General features: G+C 39.3%; 1 protein-coding gene across 2 annotated transcripts in view; it reads left to right on the forward strand.

Moving 5' to 3' along the window:
- pdzd7a (PDZ domain containing 7a) overlaps positions 1-22121 on the forward strand; it is a 104620-nt gene that overhangs the window by 38804 nt on the left and 43695 nt on the right. For both annotated transcript variants that reach the window (XM_059947018.1, XM_059947019.1), the window contains exons 9-13: positions 5621-5800; positions 10157-10198; positions 10655-10818; positions 15538-15629; positions 18799-18890. In XM_059947018.1, the coding sequence (XP_059803001.1) occupies positions 5621-5800; positions 10157-10198; positions 10655-10818; positions 15538-15629; positions 18799-18890 (570 nt within the window). The remainder of the gene's footprint in view (positions 1-5620; positions 5801-10156; positions 10199-10654; positions 10819-15537; positions 15630-18798; positions 18891-22121) is intronic.

The following is a 22121-nucleotide window of genomic DNA, read 5'->3' on the forward strand; positions in this document are numbered from 1 at the left end:
ATGACAAATTGATGATCCTCTGAGAAGAATGTTAATGACCAGATGGAGATGGAGGATTTTGAATGAGCTCATTGTATGGACAGCCAAGAGAATAAGCTACGTTAGAGCTGAGAAATACTTGAACGTAAAGACCATAAGACATAGGAGCAGAATTAGACCCATTCTGCCCACCGAGTCTGCTCCATTATTCAATCATGGCTGATTCATTATCCCTATAAACAGTAGTTATATTGAAGTAGAAGCAAGTGAAATGAAGATGCAGATAGGTGAACCATTGTGATGGAAAGTACATGGAATAGTGGGATTAGAATTCCGGTTCAGCACTCAATGGGATGCTGAAGTATTGAATATTCGGAGACAAGAATGAAAGAGTGACAGGATTAAGATTGGATAGGCAAATGTGGAACAGATTAAGGTTAGTTCCATGGAATTTAGTGTAAGGAAGGACATTTTAGAGGAGGAGTTGTTGCTGATCATATCAAACACTGCAAAGTGGAGGCAAAATGTATAATCGCATATTGCAAATAATTTAATATGTAAGTGTTAAACACACAAAATGCTGGAAGAACTCAGCATCTACTGATAGGAATAAAGAGTTGGTGTTTCAGGCTGAGACCCTTCATTAGGATTGGAGGGGTTCACAACAAGAGTGTGTAGAGGTGTTTGTTAGCTGTGGTCAGGGATGGGAACCTTGTAGGAAAGATTATATTACAGAGTGTGAGGAAGATGGTACAGATTTGGAAGGCAACAATAAAGTCAGGGACTTTAGGGAGGAAAAGGTTAGGCAAAGGGTGGGACAGTTCACAAGGACAGAGGGATGAATGAGGAACAGCTTAGGATGTTGATACTGAACAGGTGATAGGGAGTCAGCGTCTGAGCAGAAAAAATTAATTTAAGGTTAATTCAAAATTTAATCTTGTAGGTTGTAATGTGCTCAGGCTGAAGGTGAGATTTTGTTCCTCAAGCTTGTGTTGGGTCTCATCGTAACAGTGTAGGAGACTACACACAGAGGTCAGAGTGGGTGATGAATTAAAATGGCAGGTTACTGGGAGTTCCAGGGCACTCAGGTTTAGATACATTTATTTATCATATGTACATAGAAATATCCAGTGAAATGTATCATTTGTGTTAACAACCATCGCAGTCTAACGATGTGATGGGGGCATTACTAAAGGCTGAACATGTACTCACCCATGTGTTGGGTTTTGCCAATGCAGAATCAATGTGCAGTGCTCCAATTTTAATTAACTCTCCCTCTCTTTCTGTTTGAATGAGAAATAGCTATTTTTACCTGCCTTGCTTTTTTTATTTTCCTTTTCTCACAGATTTAGACTGTCCAATGTAAAATAGACTATACAACATCAGCAACACATTACACTGACCAAGAAGTTGAAACTTTCCTCAACCACCCTGTTCAAGGTTTTAAGTAAAGTCAGAGTACATACATGTCACCACACACAACCCTGAGATTCTATTTCCTGCAGGCATACTTAGTAAATTTATAGAACTGTAAACAGGATCAATGACCAACAAACTGTGCAAATGCAAATATAAATAAATTGCAATAAATAACGAGCATGAAATAATAAGATAGAGTCCTTATAGTCAGACCACCTGTGTGGGAACATCAGAAATAGAATGAGTGCAGTTATCCTGTTTTGTTCAAGAGACTGACAGTTGAGGGGAATAGCAAGAAACGTAAGGTTGAAATAATGGGTGATTTTAACTTTCTATATGTTGACTTTCAATATAATTTCGGGATTCCCATACTGTAAAAGGGCTGAATAGAATAGAGTTTATCAAATGTGTTCAGAAAATTTTCTTTAATCAGAACATGAAGGTCCCAACTAGAGAGAGTGCAATATTAGACCTGCTTTTAAGAATGAAATAGGGCAGGTGACTGAAGTTTGTATAGAGGAACATTTAACATCTAGTGATTTTAATACCAATAGTTTAAAGGTAATTATGGAATGAGATAGATCTAGTCCTTGGATTGAGATTATAAATTGGAGAAAGGCCAATTTTGATGGTATCAGAAAAGATCTGGCAAGTGTGGATTAGAACCCATTATTTTCTGGCAAAGGTGTACATCATAATACCATATTATGTATAATATTATAACATAATATAATATAATATAATACCATATTATATTATGCCCTTCAAAAGTGAAATTTTGAGAGTACAGAGTTCCTGTCAGAATAAAAGCTCAGGGTAACAGGTTTAGGGAATTTTTGCTTTTCACACAGGGAAGAACAAATGAGGTACTTGAGTCTAGGACTACATCCACACTAGACCGGTTAATTTTGAAAACACCGGTTTCGCGTAAAAACGATAGGTGTCCAAACTATGCATTTTTAACAGTATCTCCGTCTACATTGAAACAGAGATTTCAGTGAATCTCCTCCTACTGCATATGTGCAGGACACATCTGCCGAAAACAAGCGACATGTTTGGTGTCGAATCTCGCCGTGAAAGTGCGTGTTTGTTACAGACTAGAAAAACTTAAAACGACGGACAGCAGTTGGCTCTCGTGCAGGAGAACTTAAAAGTAAAACAAAAACAAATACTGGAGCGTACAGAGGCAGCCAACTGGGAGTTCACGGGCAGTATGAACCCGCTGATGATAAACATTGAAAAACTGACCAACTCTGTTGCATTAATAAAGCACCTTGTTAAATGTATAAAACATGTTTGCATCAGTGTTATCTTGTATTTCCATACAATGTTACATCAGGCTCTTACACATCTATTGTCAGAGAAGTACTTGCATAAATAGGTAAACCACCTTCATACGAGCAAGGACAGAAAACAGGGCAAAGTGAGTATACTTATTTATTCAGTAAGTTATGGGTCACAATATTTGGTGAGTACATTTCTAACTCTTCTGGTGTCAGTTTCGTTGCCATCTGTTCTGAAATTGTTAGGTTGCTTTCAAGAAAACAATGAGATAGCGCACTGCCATCTGATAGCATTTTCAGAAGTCTCCGGTTACCCCGTGCATACTGATCTGCCCGAGCAGCATTTTCAGAAATACCCACCCTGCAAAGCATTTCTGAAAAGCTCTGGTCTCAGGGGACAAAAATGCTGTTTTAGTGTGGACGAAGGATAAAAACGAAGAGAAAAAGCTTTGGTTACAGATTTATCCGGCGTAATATGGACATAGCCTAAGAAATGCAAAAGAGCACTTAAGGAAATCAGGAGGGCTAAAAGGTTTTTCTAGCAGACAAGGTGAAAGAGAATCCTAGGAACCTACAGATATATTAAGAACAAAGAATATCAAGGGACTAAATTAGTACTCTGGTGATCAGAGTGGTCATCTATGCGTGGAACTGAAAGAGATGAAGACCCTACATGGATGTTTTATATCTGTATTTACTCTGGAGGTGGACACAGAGTCTATAGAAGTGATGCAAAACAGCAGTGAGGTCATGGACTGTACACAGGTACAGAGGAAGAGGTTTCTGCTGTCTTGAAGCAAATTTAAGCGGATAAATCTCCAGGGCCCAGTTAGATGGTGCCTTGGACCCTGTGAGAGACAAATGCAGAAATTGTAGAGGCCTGAGCAGAGATATTTAAAACATCTTTAACCATGGACAAGTGGTAGCTAATGGTCCATTGTTTAAGAAAAGCTCTAAGAATAAGCCAGGAAATTATAGACTGGTGAGCCTGAAATCAGTAGTGGGTAAGTTGTTGGAAGGTGCTCTAAAGGACCAGAATTATTAGTATTTGAGTAGACAAGGACTGATTAGTAATAGCTGGCATGGCTTTGTGTGTAGTACGTTGTGTCTAACCAATCTTATAGTGATTTTCGAGGAAGTTGCCAGGAATGGTGATAAAGGCTAGGCAGTGGATATTGTCTACATAGACAATAACAAGGCCGTAACAAGGTCTCTCATGGGAAGTTGGTCAAGAATGTTCAGACACTAGGCGTTCAAGATGAGGTAGCAAATTGGATTAGACATTGGATTTACAGGAGAAGGTAAGGAGGGGAGAGTAGATGATTGCCTCTCTGATTGGAGGCCTGGAAATAGTGGTGTGCTGCCGGAATCAGTACTCAGTGTGTGAATTGCAGATGACACCAAGATTGGGGTGTCGTGGCCAGCAAATAAGACTATTAAAACTTGCAGCAAGATCCGGACTAGTTGGAAAAATAGGTAAACAGCAGATGGAATTTAGTGTAGACTAGTGTGAGGTGTTGCACTTTGAGAGGTCAAACCTGGGTACAACTTGCTTGGTGAGTGATAGGGCACTGAGGGGTGAAGCCGAACAGAGCGATCTGTGAATGTGATTCCTTGAAAGTGACATGACAGGAGGATAGGGTCATGAAGAAAGCTTTAGGCATATTTTCTTCATCAAACTAAGTATTGAGTACAGGAGTTTTTTTCTGCACCGAGTTGGGATGTTATGTTGAAGATGTTGCTGTTCCTTTCCGCGTTTTGTGGCACATTGGGTGGAGTTTTTTTTGCTGTTTCCTTAGCATTTGACATTTTTATGAGGCTGAGTTGCTAGCTGAATGCTCATCCCAACACTGATGGAAAGTGCGTAAGGAGTTGGCCAGATTTGAACTTGGGACCATTCACCTTGAAGTCCGATGCTGATGCCACTGCACCACTGGCCGGGAAGTATAAAACATTGGTGGGGTCTAATTTGGAATACTGTGTACCGTTTTGGTCACCTGCCTACAGGAAAGGTGGCAATAAGATTGAAGGGATGCAGAGAAAAGTTGCAACTTTTTTGCTAGAATTTGAGGACCTGAGTTTAGGGAATGGTGAATAGGTTAGGACTCAATTCCCTAGAGCACAGAAGAATGAGGGGAGATTTGATAGAGGAAAACAAAATTATGAAGGGTATAGATACAGTAAATGCAAGCATCCTTTTTTCTACTGAGGTTGGGTGAGACTAGAACTAGAGGTCATGAGTTGAGGGTGAAATGTTTAACGGCAACATGAGTAGGAATCTCTTTGCTCAGAAGGTGGTGAAAGTATGAAATGAGCTGCCAGTGGAAGTGGCGGATACAGGTTTAATTCAAACATTTAAGAGAAATTTGGATAGGTGAATGAATGGAAAGTGTATGGAGTGCTGTAGTCCAGCAGCAGGTCAATGGGATTAGCCAGATTACTAGATGGGCTGAAGGGCCTGTTTGTGCTGTAGTAGTCTATGACTATCTCTATTCTAAAGGTTTATCCTTCTGTTTTCACTGTTGGAAACATCTTCTCCACGTTTACTCTATCTAGACTTTCCAACATTTCTGTTCTTGTAACTTATGTGTATGTTTCTCTCTCTCTCTCTCTCCCTTTCTCCCTCGCTGTTATAATGAAAAATTTCACAACTAAAGTGTTGTTTCTCTTTCCACAGAAGCTGTGTGAATATGCCCTCCTGAGCTTTCCTGTCTCTCCCCACTTGATCCTGGCTCTGTGTGAATGAATGTCATACTGGAGTATTGGAAGTCCCAGCTCTCCCTTTCTGACTCTAAACTGTCCAGCACCGTAAATCACACTCACGGCAAATTTATACCCACTGGCAAACACTGCATGCAAAGGATAACTCTGCAATTTCAGCTGCAGCCAGTCTTAGGTCTCAACTCTCTTTTTGCTTTAAATCATGTTCGTTTTGCCAGAGGACAAGAAGAAAAAGAAAAAGAAACAGAAGACCCCTGAGAAAGGAACAAAACTAGAGCGGTCCAAGACATTTATGAACATCTTTTTTAGAAGTGGTCGATCTGGAAAGCAGTCAAGTGAGCAGAGTCCAAAAGAGAAAGACAGATTGAAATTGCCATCTCACTCAGCATCGGACAAAGGTATGACAAATTTTAACGAAACCTCACTAGGATGCTGAAAAGTGTCACCGTTTTGTGAATTTGGTTACCAAAACAAGTGTCTGAAATATTCTCTTTCAAAAAGTTTTGTGAAAATTTGAGTGTGAATATAAAATATAATCTTATCTCTTCATGCTTTGCTGGGCCCAAACTATAATCATGTAACATTGATCAATGATCATCCTCTGTGTTTGGAGACCCTTGCCATCCAGGACATGACCTCTTTGTGTTACTGCCTGAAGACCCACTCTCAACTCAGCTTCTTCCCCTCTGCTAACAGATTTCTGAACTGACCATGAACTTTGCCTCTCTATTTTGTTCTCTTTTTGCACAATTTATTTATTTTGTATATATTTTTATTGTAACTTAAAAGTAATTGTATGTATTCCTCTAAACTGCTGCCTAACAACAAATTTCACAACATAACTAAGTCAGTGATGATAAATCTGATTTGGTTCCCAATCCCCTAACAGCATTGGTGAAATTATCTATAGTCATCTTGCTTGACATTTTAAATTCACAGCTGCATGACATCCTCCGTTGTAATCATTATATGGTTTCCCTTCTAAATATCTTTGCATCACCACACCTTCTCTAAATTCTTTCTATTCCTTTAGATATTTTGTTTGTTTTTGTTTTGCCTTCCCTGGCTGAATGTCTTTTGCTGTAGGCTTTGCACATTGTTTTGGGGCATATTTCTATGTTTAAAGGCTAACTGCAGGTTGTTATTCTATAATGTCAGCAGCTCCTTTTAGAATTTTCAAATGAAAGAGTTTATGTTCTGTGAAATGCTTTGGCATTGGAAAAATATAGAGCTTTTGAAATGTCCAGATACATTTATGTGATTTCATTGGAGATCTGACTAGAAGATGATGTCTATAAATCCATAAGTTTCCTTTGAGGTTGTTGTTATGTCTGGTGCATGACCACCAGACATACGTAGACATGTGATAGCAAAAAAAGGACATGCCAGGATTCACTTCCATAAATAAATACTGGCTTAGGACATGTGGGAAACCACACCTGTAGAAACAAGGCTTCACAAGGTTTTGGATGTATACTTCATGAGTCTTTCCTTTGAAGTAAGTTTCTGGGAACTGGACTCAAGTGGGAATATTTGAAATAAAAACTTATTTCTGATGGCAGCTCCATCCTCACCCTGCTTCTCACTGGCCTTCTTCCAAATTCCAGCCTCACCACCTTCCTGTTCCATTCCACAGTGGCGCTGTAAGAGGAAAGGTCTCTGAGTTTGCTAAATGAACAAGGTTTGTTCTACTGCAGGATATTACGATTTTATGTACAATTACAAAGTCTTGCCAGAAATCTTGGCCCAACGTGCATTGAACTGTTAACTTAGCAATTCAAGAGTCTCTCTATTTTTTCTATTATTGTTCATTTAAGTATTTTATTTAAATAATCATAAAACTTTTGGTTTAAGATATTGCTATTGAAGTTGAGCAACAGCTCACTGGTAGTTCAGATGGCAAGAAGTATGACTAAAATCATTACTAATAACATTTATTCTGAAGTAAATTGTGGTCAACTGTCACTGCAATCAATGAAGAAGCAAGTGGAGGCAAAGCTGATTTGAAGGATGGGCCATGTAGGTGCTTCACAAAGCCGAGGGAAAATGTGTTCAAGATGGGGTTGCAGATGGAGTTGTAATTGCTGTTGCGTGAATGTTTGGAGAGGAATCATCGCAGAAGAGTTTTGATGCCCATCCCCTAACCCAGTGCAAGGCTGGACGTTCCAAGCACTAAGCCGATTTAGTGAGATTGCGAATGGCTTCAGGCTGTACAGCCCAAGCGTATTGCTGCATTGGGGCCTGGGTCCTAGCAAGGCACTACTCGGTGCTTGGACAATTTAAACGCCAGTCCCGATGAACTGGAAAGCCCGAGCAATGGGACTGGAGGTGAGGGTCAGGCTGATTTTGCTCACTCTCCAACGATGTTCATTCCTTTCTCCAGCGGCTGTCGTCTCTGTGAGCTTTGTGAATCTTTGTCCTGCTAATATAATGAACTGAAATGGCTAACATGAGTAGGCTACTCCAGCTGTTCAGGGGAGCAGATCTAACGCCTTAATCTGGTTCAGAGTGCTGTCATTTACTTCTGTTGTTTGCATAATGCATGTTTTTCATTTTTGATGGTCTTTTTAATTGGGTTCTTCAGGTTTCGTGCTTTGTGGCTGCCTGTAAGCAAACAAATCTCAACATACATTCTTTGATAGTAAGTGTAATTGAATACTTGAATGATCCTTGATCTTTGATCCATGATTGTAATTAGCTATGAAATGTATCATATAAGGCAGAATAGTGGAAAAGTGCATCAAAACCTTCATCTCTAAGGCTTGGACAGAAATGAGTTTGCTTTTTTTTAAAGTACTTTGAACTTACCATTGTTTGAAGTACTATTGAAGGTAATTATGTGGGCTTAGTAAGCGTGTGCTAGAATGAAATGCGTACCCATCAGAATACCTTGGTGTTGACTCAGAGAAATGAGCCATTTGTACAGTAGGGTAGGGTTTTGTGCATTTAAAAAAAACCTTGTGATTGTCAGATCTATTGATAGTAGAAAGAGAATTTGGGCCACTCTAATAGCTGCTTTACAGTAAATTTGCCTGTGCTAACCAAACTTTGGCCACTAACAGGATATTCAGAGATATCCAATTGGTGGGTTCCAACATCACCAAATAGGACATACTATGGAACTAGGAATAGCAGAAGTAGTTCTTCTTTCTTCAAAGCACTTTCAAAAATACCAAAGATAGAGGAAATTTAGTGGCAATTCCATACCCAATATGTTGCCTGAATTACTCGGTGATTTGACTCAGTATTAGCAATGTTAGCCAGCCATCTGCAAACTTTGGTTTTATCGTAAGTTATTGACTAGTGTTTCATGGAAGTGGTCAAAGGCAGCTTATATAACATGTTGGAAAGATTTTGAGTTTCAATGTAGGGCTCTAGCCAATATACTTAATAAAAATAATAGCATTTGTTTCATTTCTGAACTATTGTAGCAACATTTAGAGAAAATGAGGGGTATAGATGGATTAAATGCAAACAGGCTTTTTTTGCAATGAGGTTTGGGAGTTCTAAGTAAATTTATTATCAAAGTGTATATTTGTTGCTCTATGTTACGCTGAGATTCATTTTCTTGCAGGCATTCATAGTAGGTACAAAGAAACACAGTAGAATCAATGAAGAACTACACACTAACAAAGACTGACAACAACCAATGTGCAAAAGGCAACTGTGCAAGTACAAAAAGAAAATAAACAAACAGTTAGATTAATAAATAATATTGAAATCATGAGTTGTAAAGTCCTTGAAAATGAGTCTGTAGGTTATGGAGTCAATGTTGAGGTGAGTGAAGTTATCCACTCTGGTTCAGGAGTCTGATTGTAGAAAGATAATAACTGTTCCTGAACCTTCTGGACCTCTTGCCCGATGGTAATAGCGAGTAGATAGCATGGCCTGAAAAGAGTTTAATTCATTCTGCATAACATTGTGGGCTGAATGGCCTATTCCTGTGTTACACCATTGTATGTTTTACATTCCAGGGCCAGAACTAAAGATGTCTAAATATAGTGGCTAGACAAGGTTACACAAATAATAATGTGGTGCAGACTTAAAGCAAAGACTCACATTTGTTGAAACAACCTACTTAATAAACTGCATAATTCCACTGCAAAAGAAGTCCTGATCCCTTATTATCAGGTTGATGAGGATAAAGGATCAAGGATGTTGCTCGGACAAGGACCTGAGTTTCAGGGAAAAGTTGAACAGGACTTTGTTCTCTGCAGGGAGATCTTTTAGAGGTATGCAAAATTATGAAGGGTATAGATAGGGTGAGTGCTTGCAGCCGTTTCCTCCTCAGGTTGGGTGAGACTAGAACTAGAGGCCATAAGTTAAGGATGAACGGTAAAATATTGAAGAGGAAACTGGGGAGGATCTTCTTCATTCAGAGGGCAGTGAGAGTGTGGAGTGCCCTGCCAGCAGAAGTGGTGGATGTGGTTTCTATTGCAACGTTTAAGAGAAGTTTAGATAAGTAGATGGTAGCGCTGTGGAGGGCTTGGTCCAGGTGTGGGTGAATAGGACTGGGCAAATAACAGTTGGCTTGGACTTGATGGGTTGAAGGGCCTGTTTCTTTGCTGTAGTGTTCTACAACTCTTAAGATCATTTGCAAATTTGCTCATCTTCCAAAAGTAATTTCTCCTCTTTTGCATTAATGTAAATTAAATTCTTCAAAACTGACTAATCCTCGTGTATGTCCTTACTGTTCTTGTAATTGTTACAGTGCAAAGTGACAACTGTTTTACTTGCCTTTCTTTCCATTTCAGTAACTGCTATTCAAAAATTTGTCATCAGAAGTCTGAAGCGAGGTAAGTGTTTGTAGTACGCCTGCTAATTAATAATTTTGAACTGTTCCTACACTCCAAAATATAATTTCTATAATCCAAAAGATAATGTTTTTATCATCATTAGCATTCCCGTGACATCTTCTATTTTGTCATTATTCTTTTTCTTAAGAAATGTAAAAGCACTTGTGGTTCCATTAAGTAAAGAGCACATTAGGTGTTTAATAAGTTTTGGAAATATTGTGTGTGGAGCAATTATATTCTTATTGCATTTTTCATTAATTTGTTTCACATTAACTGAGCACTCTTTGCTCAATAAAGGGTTTTGTGTATACTTTTCACAGACAGCATGTCAAAATCTATGTTGATTAAATTTGTGCATGGATCACTTTGAGTAGTCATTGAGTAATTCCAGTCAGTTTGCTTCAGATGTGATTGCTTTCTTCATGAATATATATATATTGGTGTCTCTCATTTCAGAGAAAGATAGAGGCCTTCGCTTGAAAACTTTTGGCCCTCAGACAGACCAAAATGGTCTCTCCACAGCAGACACATACAGTCACTGTTTAGCTGTGATTGAAGACATAGCCAAGAAACTCCTGAGTCAAGATGAAGTAAACGCCATTTTGCGTCACTGTAAGCAGGTAATTCCCTTAAATATCATTGTGATCTAAGCTGTAATTCTACTCCTCTCCAATACCAAGACTTATTTCCACTTCCTGCTCTGCCCCACCGAGCCCCTACCCTTTTATTACTCATCTGGTTCGACCCTATTCTTCTCTTTTCCTCCCATTTTTATGCTCCATAAATTCCAAATGTTCAGATAGCAGCTACCCACATTCCAACATAAGTGAATAGTTAATAACGTCTTTTAGATTCCTCCTGCCACCCTGGTGAAGCTGGTAGAGTTACTGTTTTGTGACATCAGAGACCAAGGTGTAATCCTGAGCTCCAGTGTTACCTGTATGGAGTACACATATTCCGCATGGGCTTTCCTGGGAGCTTTAGTCTCCTCCCAAATCCCAAAGACATGCAGGTTGGCAGGTTACTTGGCCACTGAAAATTGCCCCTAGTGTGTAGATGAGTGAGAGAATTAGACCATAAGACATATGAGCAGAATTAGGCCATTCTGCCCATCAACCCTACCCTGCCATTTCCATCATAGCTGATTTATTAACTCTTGCAACCCTGTTCTCCTGTAAGCTTTGATATCCTTACTAATTATGAACTTAACACATTTCACCTTAAATATACCAAATGACTTGCCTCCACTATGTTCTTTGGCAATGAATCCCACAGATTCACTACCCTCTGGTTGCAGAAGTTCCTCCTCATCTGTATTCTGAAGAGATGTCCTGCTAAGCTGAAGTTGTGTACTGCAGTCATAAATCACCTACCCCATAAGAAACATCACCTTCCCGTCCTCGCTATCAATGTCACTAGACAACAAATTTTTTCAAAAGTTTTGCTTCCTCAGTAATTTTTGTGGTTATGATAGACCATTTGAAGCTGAACACAAATATAATTTCAGACACAGGAATCTGGAGAAATGAGAAATCAACATTTATTGAATATGATGTGTTTATTTGCGTAACAGTGCTGACGCTTTGCAATAGTTCAATTAAGTAAAAACTGTTCTGTTGACTTTCATTTGCACTCAGTGTCTGAGGCTTCCCACTTAGGTGTCCAACAATAATTCACCAGCATTGATGGATCCCACTTGCCCTGGTACCTTTTCTCCACGACTGCAATGTCCTGGTGAAACCTTTCACCATGTTTATCACAGACTGTGCCAAGATTTGCAAGGAAGAAATCTAACTGGGAATGCAGAAAATGATTCTTTATTGACATGTTGCAGTTCATGGTTTTGTGTGCTTGATGCATGTTTTCAACCATCTACATGTAGTTTGGTGCTGTGTAGTTGTCAAGTGTATTTTCAACAACATCCTTGAATGCCTTCCACGTGATTTTCTCCAGTCTCACTAGAAGTTCTTTGAATTGCCTGTCATTGATGACCTGTTTGATCTGTGGACCAACAAAAATGCCTTCCTTAATCTTAGCATCAGTTACTCTGGGAGGCATCTGTCTCAAATATCAAATCCTTCACAAAAATTTTCATGTCTGGTGACAGCAGATTTCATCCTTGCAGTCTTTAACCCAGTAAATCTGCTTTAGCCTTTGACAAACCCAAGTTTCTGACCAGGTGACTTTACTCAGGTTGAGTTTTCAGATGAGGATCACTCGGCACATAGGGTTCAAAATCTTTATCAATATCAGTGTTATTTTCCATTCCTGGCTCGTGCATCATGACATCTTCATCTGCCTCTTCCAGACTCCATGTCTCTGGTGACTTCTGTACTGCAAAACTATTGTCATGCAGCACAGATCTCTGGCTGAAGGGAGATTGGGGTATTCAATGGATTTCTTGTTTTTAGCAGAGAAACTAGACACACTGGTCAGGCAGAAGTAGCGGTCTGTCACATGATCCTTCTGCTCTAGCCATATCATCCGGACAGTGAATGGCATTGACTTCTGAGTATCTTTGAGCCAAGCTCTGTGACTGACAGCACATGTGCAACATGTGAGGAGCTCAGACTTTGTCTTGTTCACCAATTTTATACCCAAAGTAGAGCTCATTGGCTTTCTTAATATGAGGAGTCATGCACCGTCTTTGAGATTTAAGTGTACACTCGCCACAAATGTAACAAAGTATCATGACTGTTGCAACATTGGTGAGACATTTTGCTATCACAACTACTCCTGAAAATACAATGACTTTATTGTAATGCGTACACACAACATGCTACGAAGCATGCACATTAACGTGATTGCAAACTGATAAACATGTAAGGCAGTGCACAGAGGTGTGTGTGTGTGTGTGTGTTTGGTGGGAAACTGAGTGTAGTCTAGTTACTGAGAACACTTGGGTAGTGTGGTGGACACTGTACCACAACACCAGAGAATGTGTGTGTACTCATTTGGGGAATTCTTTGTGTGTTCAACTGTGTGTGGGAAAATCTGAGAGTCAAAGCCTCAGACAGGAAGTACTTAACTACCTACAGCAATATCATGGGCTTGGTTATGAAGAGGGAGAACCCACAGAGTGTATACTTCATAAACTTGAGATATAACAGGGCGGGTTAAGACCTGGAACTTAGAGGAATATTGGCAGTGGTGGAGAAGCCAATCAGGGAGGCAGCAGTCACTCTGGGTTGTGTACTGAGAGAACAAAGTGCCTGGAATCACCTAGTGTACAAATAGGAGAGCTGCAGAAGGATATAAAAGTGTGTGTGTGTGTCTGTCTCTCTCTCTCTCTCTCTCTCTCTCCCCCCCCCCTCTCCCTCCCTCTCCCTCCCTCTCCCTCCCTCTCCCTCCCTCTCTCTCCCTCTCCCTCTCCCCTCTCCCTCTCCCCCTCTCTCCCTCTCTCCCTCTCTCCCTCTCTCCCTCTCTCCCTCTCTCCCTCTCTCCCTCTCTCCCTCTCCCCCTCTCCCCCTCTCCCCCTCTCCCCCTCTCCCCCTCTCCCCCTCTCCCCCTCTCCCCCTCTCCCCCTCTCCCCCTCTCCCCCTCTCCCCCTCTCCCCCTCTCCCCCTCTCCCCCTCTCCCCCTCTCCCCCTCTCCCCCCTCTCCCCCTCTCCCCCTCTCCCCCTCTCCCCCTCTCCCCCTCTCCTCCTCTCCTCCTCTCCCCCTCCCCCTCTCTCTCCCTCTCTCTCTTTTTAAAACCTGTCCTGACATGCAGCATCCACCCTCCCTAAGCATGACCAGGCATGCCTGGACAAGATAGAAAACTTCTCAGCTTACAGTGTGGGCAAATTCTCGTTGATGAATTATGAATTTGAATTACAAATACATGTGATTTCAAAGAAATGGTGAATGATAGGGAAATTTCATGATCAGCAGCCCAAAATCCATAAGCTACATCCAAAAGTATTCAGGAAACAAAACCTTTGTCGTCCAGTATTCGATAAGTTTCAATGAGATCTCCTCTCATTCTTTCAATCTGGGAAGAATTGACAGGAATGTGGAGAAAATAAAATGGGATTAGTGTAGGATGTGCGTAAATGGGTGTTTGGTAGATGGCATGGAAGTAGTGGGTTGAAGGGATTGTTTCTATGCTCTGTTTTACTGAAGTCACATTCTAAGTACTGCAACAAACTATTTTTGTTCACTCACAAAATTGGTGTAGCATCACAGTATTGAATAAATTACTAAAACAATTACAAATACTTTTACTGAAATGTTAGTCTCTTACAATGATTCAGTTTATTGCAAAATGTACTTTGATAGCAATCTGGTTATCTATCTGAAGGCCAAAACAAATATTTTAACATGATTTCCTTCCAAATGTAGCCTATGACACATTGATGGAGGTGTTGAGCTTTGTGCTATCATTAAGTAGAGGAACTCATTGAAAAAAATATACATAATGTTAAAATTTAAAAACTGGCAGAATTTATTAATATCTAATCTTCCACTAGATGGCATTAAATAATATTATTTGGATTTCTAGACAGCATTAAGAAGAAACTGTAAAATAGAATAGACCATTTGGGCCAAAGAGACCATGCTGGGAATTAGCCTGAATTCAGTCCCATAATTTTCAAAGTTCCAGCATTTTTAAACACCCTTTCCTTAAACCACATGTCAAACCTGCTTGTGGTTGTTGACAAATTGCCTCTTTTTCAGCGACCAAACTTAGTTGGATGTGGAGTGCAAAACAGAATTTAAACTGCACTTGCAGTAAATGTACTTTCTATCTTAATGCATTACTCTACTGGTGTTTTCCACAGTGCAAAGCATCTCCTCATCACTGTACTTAATCAAATGTTTTAGTATTTATTGCCTAAATTGTAGCTATTTTAATCTGTGTCATGTCTGACCCAATGGGCATTTTGGTCAACACATCTTCAAATTGAATTGCTCAGCCATCGATGCCTGTGCTTTCAACTATTCAGGACCTGAAGTCTAGAATTTCTACCCTGAATACCTTCTTCATTAGGATGCTGTTTCAAACCTCCCTCAACATGTAAGCATCTGCCTTGATATGTTTTGAAGTGGCTGAATAATTAAATATGGGATGCTCTAATGTGTTAAAATTGGTATATAAATAAGAGAGATAAAAGAGACTGATGATGCTGAAGTAACAATTAATCTGCTGGAGGAACATGTATAGGGGAAGAGGAATTATTGACATTTTGGGTTTGAAACCCAGCATCAGGGCAGAGTGGAGAGGTGAGGAGGTAGGTAGTGAGAAAGGAGTCTAAGCAGATTCTTTGTTGCTTGTTATACAAATACTTGTAGCTGATGCAATGTTACTTACATTTTCTTTAGAATAGTTTGTACTTTAGAATCAATTCTGTGTGTAGTATGTTTCAGGTAGTGGAGTGGAAGATCTGGTGCGGCCTCTACTTCATATATTAGATAAGCCAGAGAAGCTGCTGATTTTGAGAGAAATCAGGTAAGAGGAAAAGTGCAATTCAAGATCTTATTCGATCAATAATATAACAATTTTACTGCTCCGTGTGTGTTTAATAAAGGATCAAAGTGTAAAACGTTATTTACTTGAGAAGAGGACAACCTATCATACTGAATGCTAACAAATATCATAATTGCATAAATCTTTGTGAATTAATCATAAGTGGTTGCATAAAATATCAGAATACTAATCTGTTGAAGTTATTTCTGGCTGCCTCATTATAGGAAGGTGATGTATCAGCATAATGTCTTATGAGGACAGGTTGAGTGAGCTGGCGCTTTTCGCTTTGGAGTGAAGGAGGGTGAGAGGCGACTTAGTAGAGATGTACAAGCTGATAAGAGGCATAGATCGATTGGATGGCCAGAGACTTCCAAGTCGAAAGTGGCTCATGCCGGAGGATGTAATTTTAAGGTGATTGGAGGGAAGTACAGTTGGGATAACAGAGTTAAGTTTTTTTCACACTGGAAGTGATGGGTGTGTGGAACACGATACTCGGGGGTGGCGGTGGTTGAGGCAGATACATTAGGGACATTTAAGAAATTTGGATAGGTACTTGGATGACAGAAAATGGAGGGCTATGTGGGAGGAAAGGTTAGATTTATCTTAGAGTAGGTTAAAGGATCAGCACGACATCGTGGGCTGAAAAGCCTGTACTGTTCTATAATGTTCTGTGTCTAATGTTGTGATTGAGCAGTGCACCAGGCAGGATAATGGTTTGAGCAGATTTATACTCTAACTCCCCATGTGATGAATTCTTGGTCATTTTAATAGATTTTGTTTGGATGTGGTTTGATTTTTTTTTGTGCGTGTGCAGGTAACTCAGAAATAGATTGAAATAATGGTAATCCTGCTGAGAAAAAAATATGGCTTGTACAGACTGATATACAAGGAAGAAGGCAACTTGCATTCGTATTTCTTTAAAGCTTATGGATTTTCCAAGATCCTTTCGAAGTAATTAATTACAATGAAATATGGCTACTTTAATGTGGGGAAACATGACATTTGTTTTAATCAGGTTGAGAAAGCAACTCATGAAAGTGAAAATAGCATTAATCTATTTAACCAGGTATCTCAAATGTCTCATCTAAAGAATTCTGTACCTCTGATAGTGCAGCAGTCCTTCAGAAGTGTTGGTTCAGATTATATGCATATCATCAGGGCCTTAACCTTACAAAATTATAATCTTGCTGAGGTCAAAATTATAATCAATGAGATTATTGAATAATTTACTGCACTGTAAATACTCAAGTAATTCGTATAGCCACATGTTTCACTCAATGACTTATTTAAATTTCCTGAATTTACATAAATGTGATAATTATTGGTCTTGAATTTTTTGACGGTGTAATTAGCAGGAAATAATAAACTCTGAACCTTCATTAATGAAAGAAATACAAGACCAATTCATCATTACAATACTGTATAAGAGACAAGCTGTACAAAAAGCTAATTTTTAATTCCATAAATCTTTTGTTGAAACTTCCTGATTATTAAATAAAATACTTAACTTTAACTTTATTTATAAGAGCATACTATGAATTATTTATTTGTTGAAATACATCGTGGAGTAGACCTTTCCAGCCCTTCGAGCTATGCCACCCAGCAACTCCCAGTTTAACCTAGCATAATCATGGGACAATTTACAATGACCAATTAACCTACTAACTGGTATGTCTTTGGGCTGTGAGAGGAAACTGGAGCACCAAGAGAAGGTCCATGCATTCCACAGGGAGGATGTACAGACTCCTTAAAGATGACATCAGAGCTGAGCTCCAAACTCTGAACCCCCGAGTTGTAATAGCATCACGCTAACTACCATGGCACACAATTATTATACCAAACAAAAGAAAGTGAAAAATAAAATTAACAATTTATACTTTAAAATAGTCTCATAATTTTGATGGCTTTTGCTTCCTAAACTTGATTCAGATAATGAAGACAACACTTTTTCGAGCATTGGTTAATTCATTGTGTCTAAAGGATGTGTGCCACTCAAACTTATCAAGCTTAGTTGAAATTAATTCAGTGAGGAAAATAGGTATGTTACCTCTTTTTCAGTACAATGTATTCTCTCCACTAGAAAACTGATGCAGTGTGAAATTGCTCCAATTTAAACCACCACTCATTGGGTAAATGATTAATGGCATTGTCAATGAAATGATAGTGAATTGAATAGCTCAACATTTTCTTCAGTTATTTCTAGAATCTCTGAGAGATTTGAGAGGAGTCAAATAAAGTTTTATGTTAAGTTTGCCTATCTTCATCTTTTTAGTGTGTTTGGTTGGGAAAAACATTTAGCAGAGTAATTGGTAACCTGGAAAAATTCTACATGACAAATATCATCCTAAAATTCAGAGCTCTATGGAAATCAGAACTAGGGTTATTTTCACTGAAGTAGGTCATGAAATTTGTTGTTTTGCAGGCCAGTGTAATGCAAAAATTGCTATAAGTTAAAATAATTACAGTAATATAAAAATAAATAAATAATGCAAAAACACGAACAAGAGAAAATCTGCAGATGCTCGAAATCCAAGCAACACACATAAAATGCTGGAGGAACTTAGCAGGCCAGGCAGCATCCATGGAAAAGAGAACAGTCAAAGTTTCAGTCTGAAACCCTTCATCAGGTCTGGAGAAAAATAGTGTAATGTTCAAGGGTACATGCACTATTCATACATCTAATGACAGAGGAGAACAGCTGTTCCTAAATGCTCCTAAAATGTTTAATTATTGCCTGAATCTGTTATAAATGTGAATGGATACATTTAAATATTATTCAAAGCTTTTGCTGTAGACAGTAGCATTGTGGTTAGCTGGATTCAATTCCTGCCACTGTCTGTTAGGAGCTTGTACCTTCTCCCCATGACCGCATGTGTTTCCTCTAGGTGTTCTGGTTTCCTCCAACCTTTCAAAGATGTACTGGTTTGTAGGTGAATTAGTCATTGTAAATTATCCCATGATTAGATTAGAATAAAATGGAGGGATTGCTGGGCGGTGTGGCTCAAGGGGCCAGATCAGAACAGCTGTATGCCAAAAATTAAATAAACATGTTATTAAATAATGCTCCTTCACACTTCTGTAAAGTTCTGGTATTTACCTGATGGATATCATTGTTTCTGACTGGCTTGGTGTATCTTTCTTGTCTCTGAAGGACCATCATTGGACCAACTGACCTAGGAAGGTTTGACAGTATGGTGATGCCTTATGAACTGGAAGCGTATGATATTCTGAAGATCAGAGCAGGTGGGATTATTGTACAAGAATAGTCACAAGTTATGAGAGCAAGATCACTTACAGGCAACAAAGCAATTGAAGTATTTTATGAAATTCTCTTAGAAATTCTCTGGTATTATACAATAGTTTGATGCTTGTGGGAGTCTGAAAATATTTTGAATCATCTATGCACATGAGATGTACATCTGTGGGGAGGATTTAACACATCTTTTGTTGCCTAGAATTATTTCCAAGTTTTTGTGTGTTATCTTATATTTGGATGGATAATATCAGCTTCACATTGGTTCTTCTGTGTCATCATCAACAGCCTTAGTGTTCAGATCTGTAGCAAATAGTTTAAGTTTGGGGTGTTAATTGTGTGTATTGTTGCCTAACTGGGCAGTGAAGTAAGCAACCATCATGAAAATTGCAGATTTTAACTCAAAAGACCTCATTTACAAGAGCAATTCCTAGATCCCAGATGAAGTAAGGTAGAATCTCAACCCAGAACTCTTTATTGCCATCAATAGATGCTGCCTGCCCTGCTGAGCTCCTCCAGCATTTTGTGTGTATTGCTCTAGATGTCCAGCATCTGCAGTATCTCATGTGTCTATAATTATGTTATTGTTTATGTTGCAGTTATATAAGTTATACTTGTAGTATTGCGTACAGTTTTGGTCACCCTATTACTGTATAAGAAAAATGTTACTAAGCTAGGAGTGCAAGAAAGATTTATCAGGACGTTGCTTGGACTTGGGAGCCTGAGTTACATGGGGAAGTTGTGTAGATTAGAACTTTATTCTCTAGAGTGTAAGGGATCGAGGGGTGAACTGATGAGAGCATATGAGATCGTTAGGGGTATAGAGAGGATGACAGGCATTTTCTCATGGGTGGAAGTTACTAAAAGCAAGGGGGCACAGGTCTAAGATCAATGGTGAGAGATTTAAAGGGTACATTGGGGCAGCTTCTTCTCGCAAAAGGATGGAGCATGTTTGGATTTTGCTGCCAGAAATAGTGGTTGAGCCAGGCATGTTAGCAACAGTTAAATACCACAGAATAGTACATGGATAGGAGATGCTTAGAGGTCTGTGGGCTAAACATGGGCAGATAGGATTATCTTGCTGGGCAACACAGTCAGCATGGATAAATATGATAAAAGGTCTGTTTCCCTGCTGTATGACTCTATGTATGTGAGTGTGATCAAAATCTTTGGGTGTTTCGTCTTTGGAACAGTTCCTTGACAGGTCATGGATTTTAGAGACTGGAAAGTCTTGCGGTTGAGAGATGCAGATGATCTCCATGACGCCTCTTTTTAATAATTGTTAGCAGGGTCTGGAGCAGGAGAATTCTCAGTCTGTCTCCTCCGTTATTGTTTTAGGTCTTAGCAAGGCCCAAGTCATTGATGTCTTCACCTACGGCCTGAAGAAGTATGATGAGTGATGGCATCTCTGGCCTGGTATATTGAAGGAGCCCAAGGACAAATTTCAATTAAACTTTGTGGGCACTGCTGAAAATAAGCCCAGATTCTTCTTTGGGTCATAGTTTATATAAACATGAATGTAAAAGAATACTTGGGCGGCAGGATGGAGATGCGTCTCTACCAAACGAAGTGTAAGGAGCTCCTTCCCTCCACTAGCCTGCAGATCACCCTTAGGCAAGGTGTAGAACCTGCTTAGCCTCCAACCAAGCTCATATGAAGCCACGGTGGATGGGCCTATGAGCAGCTGGTGTATATCACAAGTCCTGGTTATGTGACCAATGACGCCAGGCAGACAACCTCTGTAAGTGGCTGGAGTCGCCCGTCTTGTAAAGACACTGTCCAAAAGAAGGCAATAGCAAACCACTTCTGTAATTTGCCAAGAACAATTGTGGTCATGGAAACCATAATTGCCTATGTCATATGATACAGCATGTAATCATGATGAGAAAAGAATACTAATTAAACACAAAAACATTTTTCTACACACAAACATCTGTTTTATCATCAATGGGTCTGTGCATTTTTTCTCATGTTCATTATGATAATGTACGAATTTTGTAAATTGTGATATTTTCTTAGCTGCTGAAACAGCATGAGATTTTGTGACTATTTCAGAAATAGTGCCTTCAATTTATTTGTAATTTAAACAAGCAAAAAGAAATTAACGTGCCATCAAGATCACAGTTCTTCATAAATACAGGCTAATGGAAACATGCAGTGAAATCACATTTTCTCTTTTAAATCATTCTTCCTTTTACATGCTCCTCTCTGAAGTTCAACATAAATCAGATAAACTCCAACATAATTGATCAAGAAGCAGGTTCAGCTCAAAGAGAACTTAGTTTGAGAGTCCGATAGGATGAATTCAATGACCCTGAAGAGAACAGGGGCCAGTTTTGAAACCCATGCCATTGTGCTTGGGAGCTTTATTTTGGTATGTCTGTGTACCAGATGCTTGTCCAGCAGATCAAGTAATACTCATTTTCAAAAAGAGAATTAAAGCTACATTGACTCATTAGTTTAACACCCATGGTGGGGAGAAAGTTTATAATATTTAATTAATGATGAACATATTAACTATCTAAATAAGGAAAACTAGTCAAAGAGAGCAATGCAGATTGCACAAAAGAAAATCTACGATTCAAGATTGTTAAAATGTCATTTCCAGGTCTCAAGTGTAAAGGAGGATGAAATAATTTTGCATAACAAATATTATGGAAATATTCCATAATAGAGCAATTAATTTGTTAATTGGAGATATGTGCAGTAAAAACTAAACATATTAGACTCTGCAGACGCTGGAAATCCAGAGTAACACATACAGAATTACTGTTGGGACACCACAGTAGCACAGTGGTTAGTGCAACACTATTGCAGCTGGGGGCATTGCAGATTGGAATTCAGCTACAACACTATTTGTAGGCAGTTTGTACATTCCTCCCCATGAATACATGGGATTCCTCCAGGTTCTCTGGTTTCCTCCCACAGTTCAAAGATTAGTCCAGTTAGCAAGTTAATTGGGCATTGTAAGTTGTCCTGTGATTAGGCTAGGGCTAAATAGGTGGAGTGCTGGGCAATTCATTGTGTTAGAAGGGGCTGTCCCACCTTCTATCTCTAAATAAACAAATACATCCACATTGACAGTGCTGGAGGTTGGGACCGAAGCTAGGACCATGGTCATGTGAGGCAGCACTCTACCAGCTGTGCTCCTGCTCTGCCCACTGAGGTGCTGATCTTCTGAAAGTCAGGTTTTACTGCACATAGCACTCACAAAATTCTGG

Source organism: Hypanus sabinus, chromosome 22 (assembly GCF_030144855.1).
Source record: "Hypanus sabinus isolate sHypSab1 chromosome 22, sHypSab1.hap1, whole genome shotgun sequence".
Taxonomy (NCBI): Eukaryota; Metazoa; Chordata; class Chondrichthyes; order Myliobatiformes; family Dasyatidae; genus Hypanus; species Hypanus sabinus.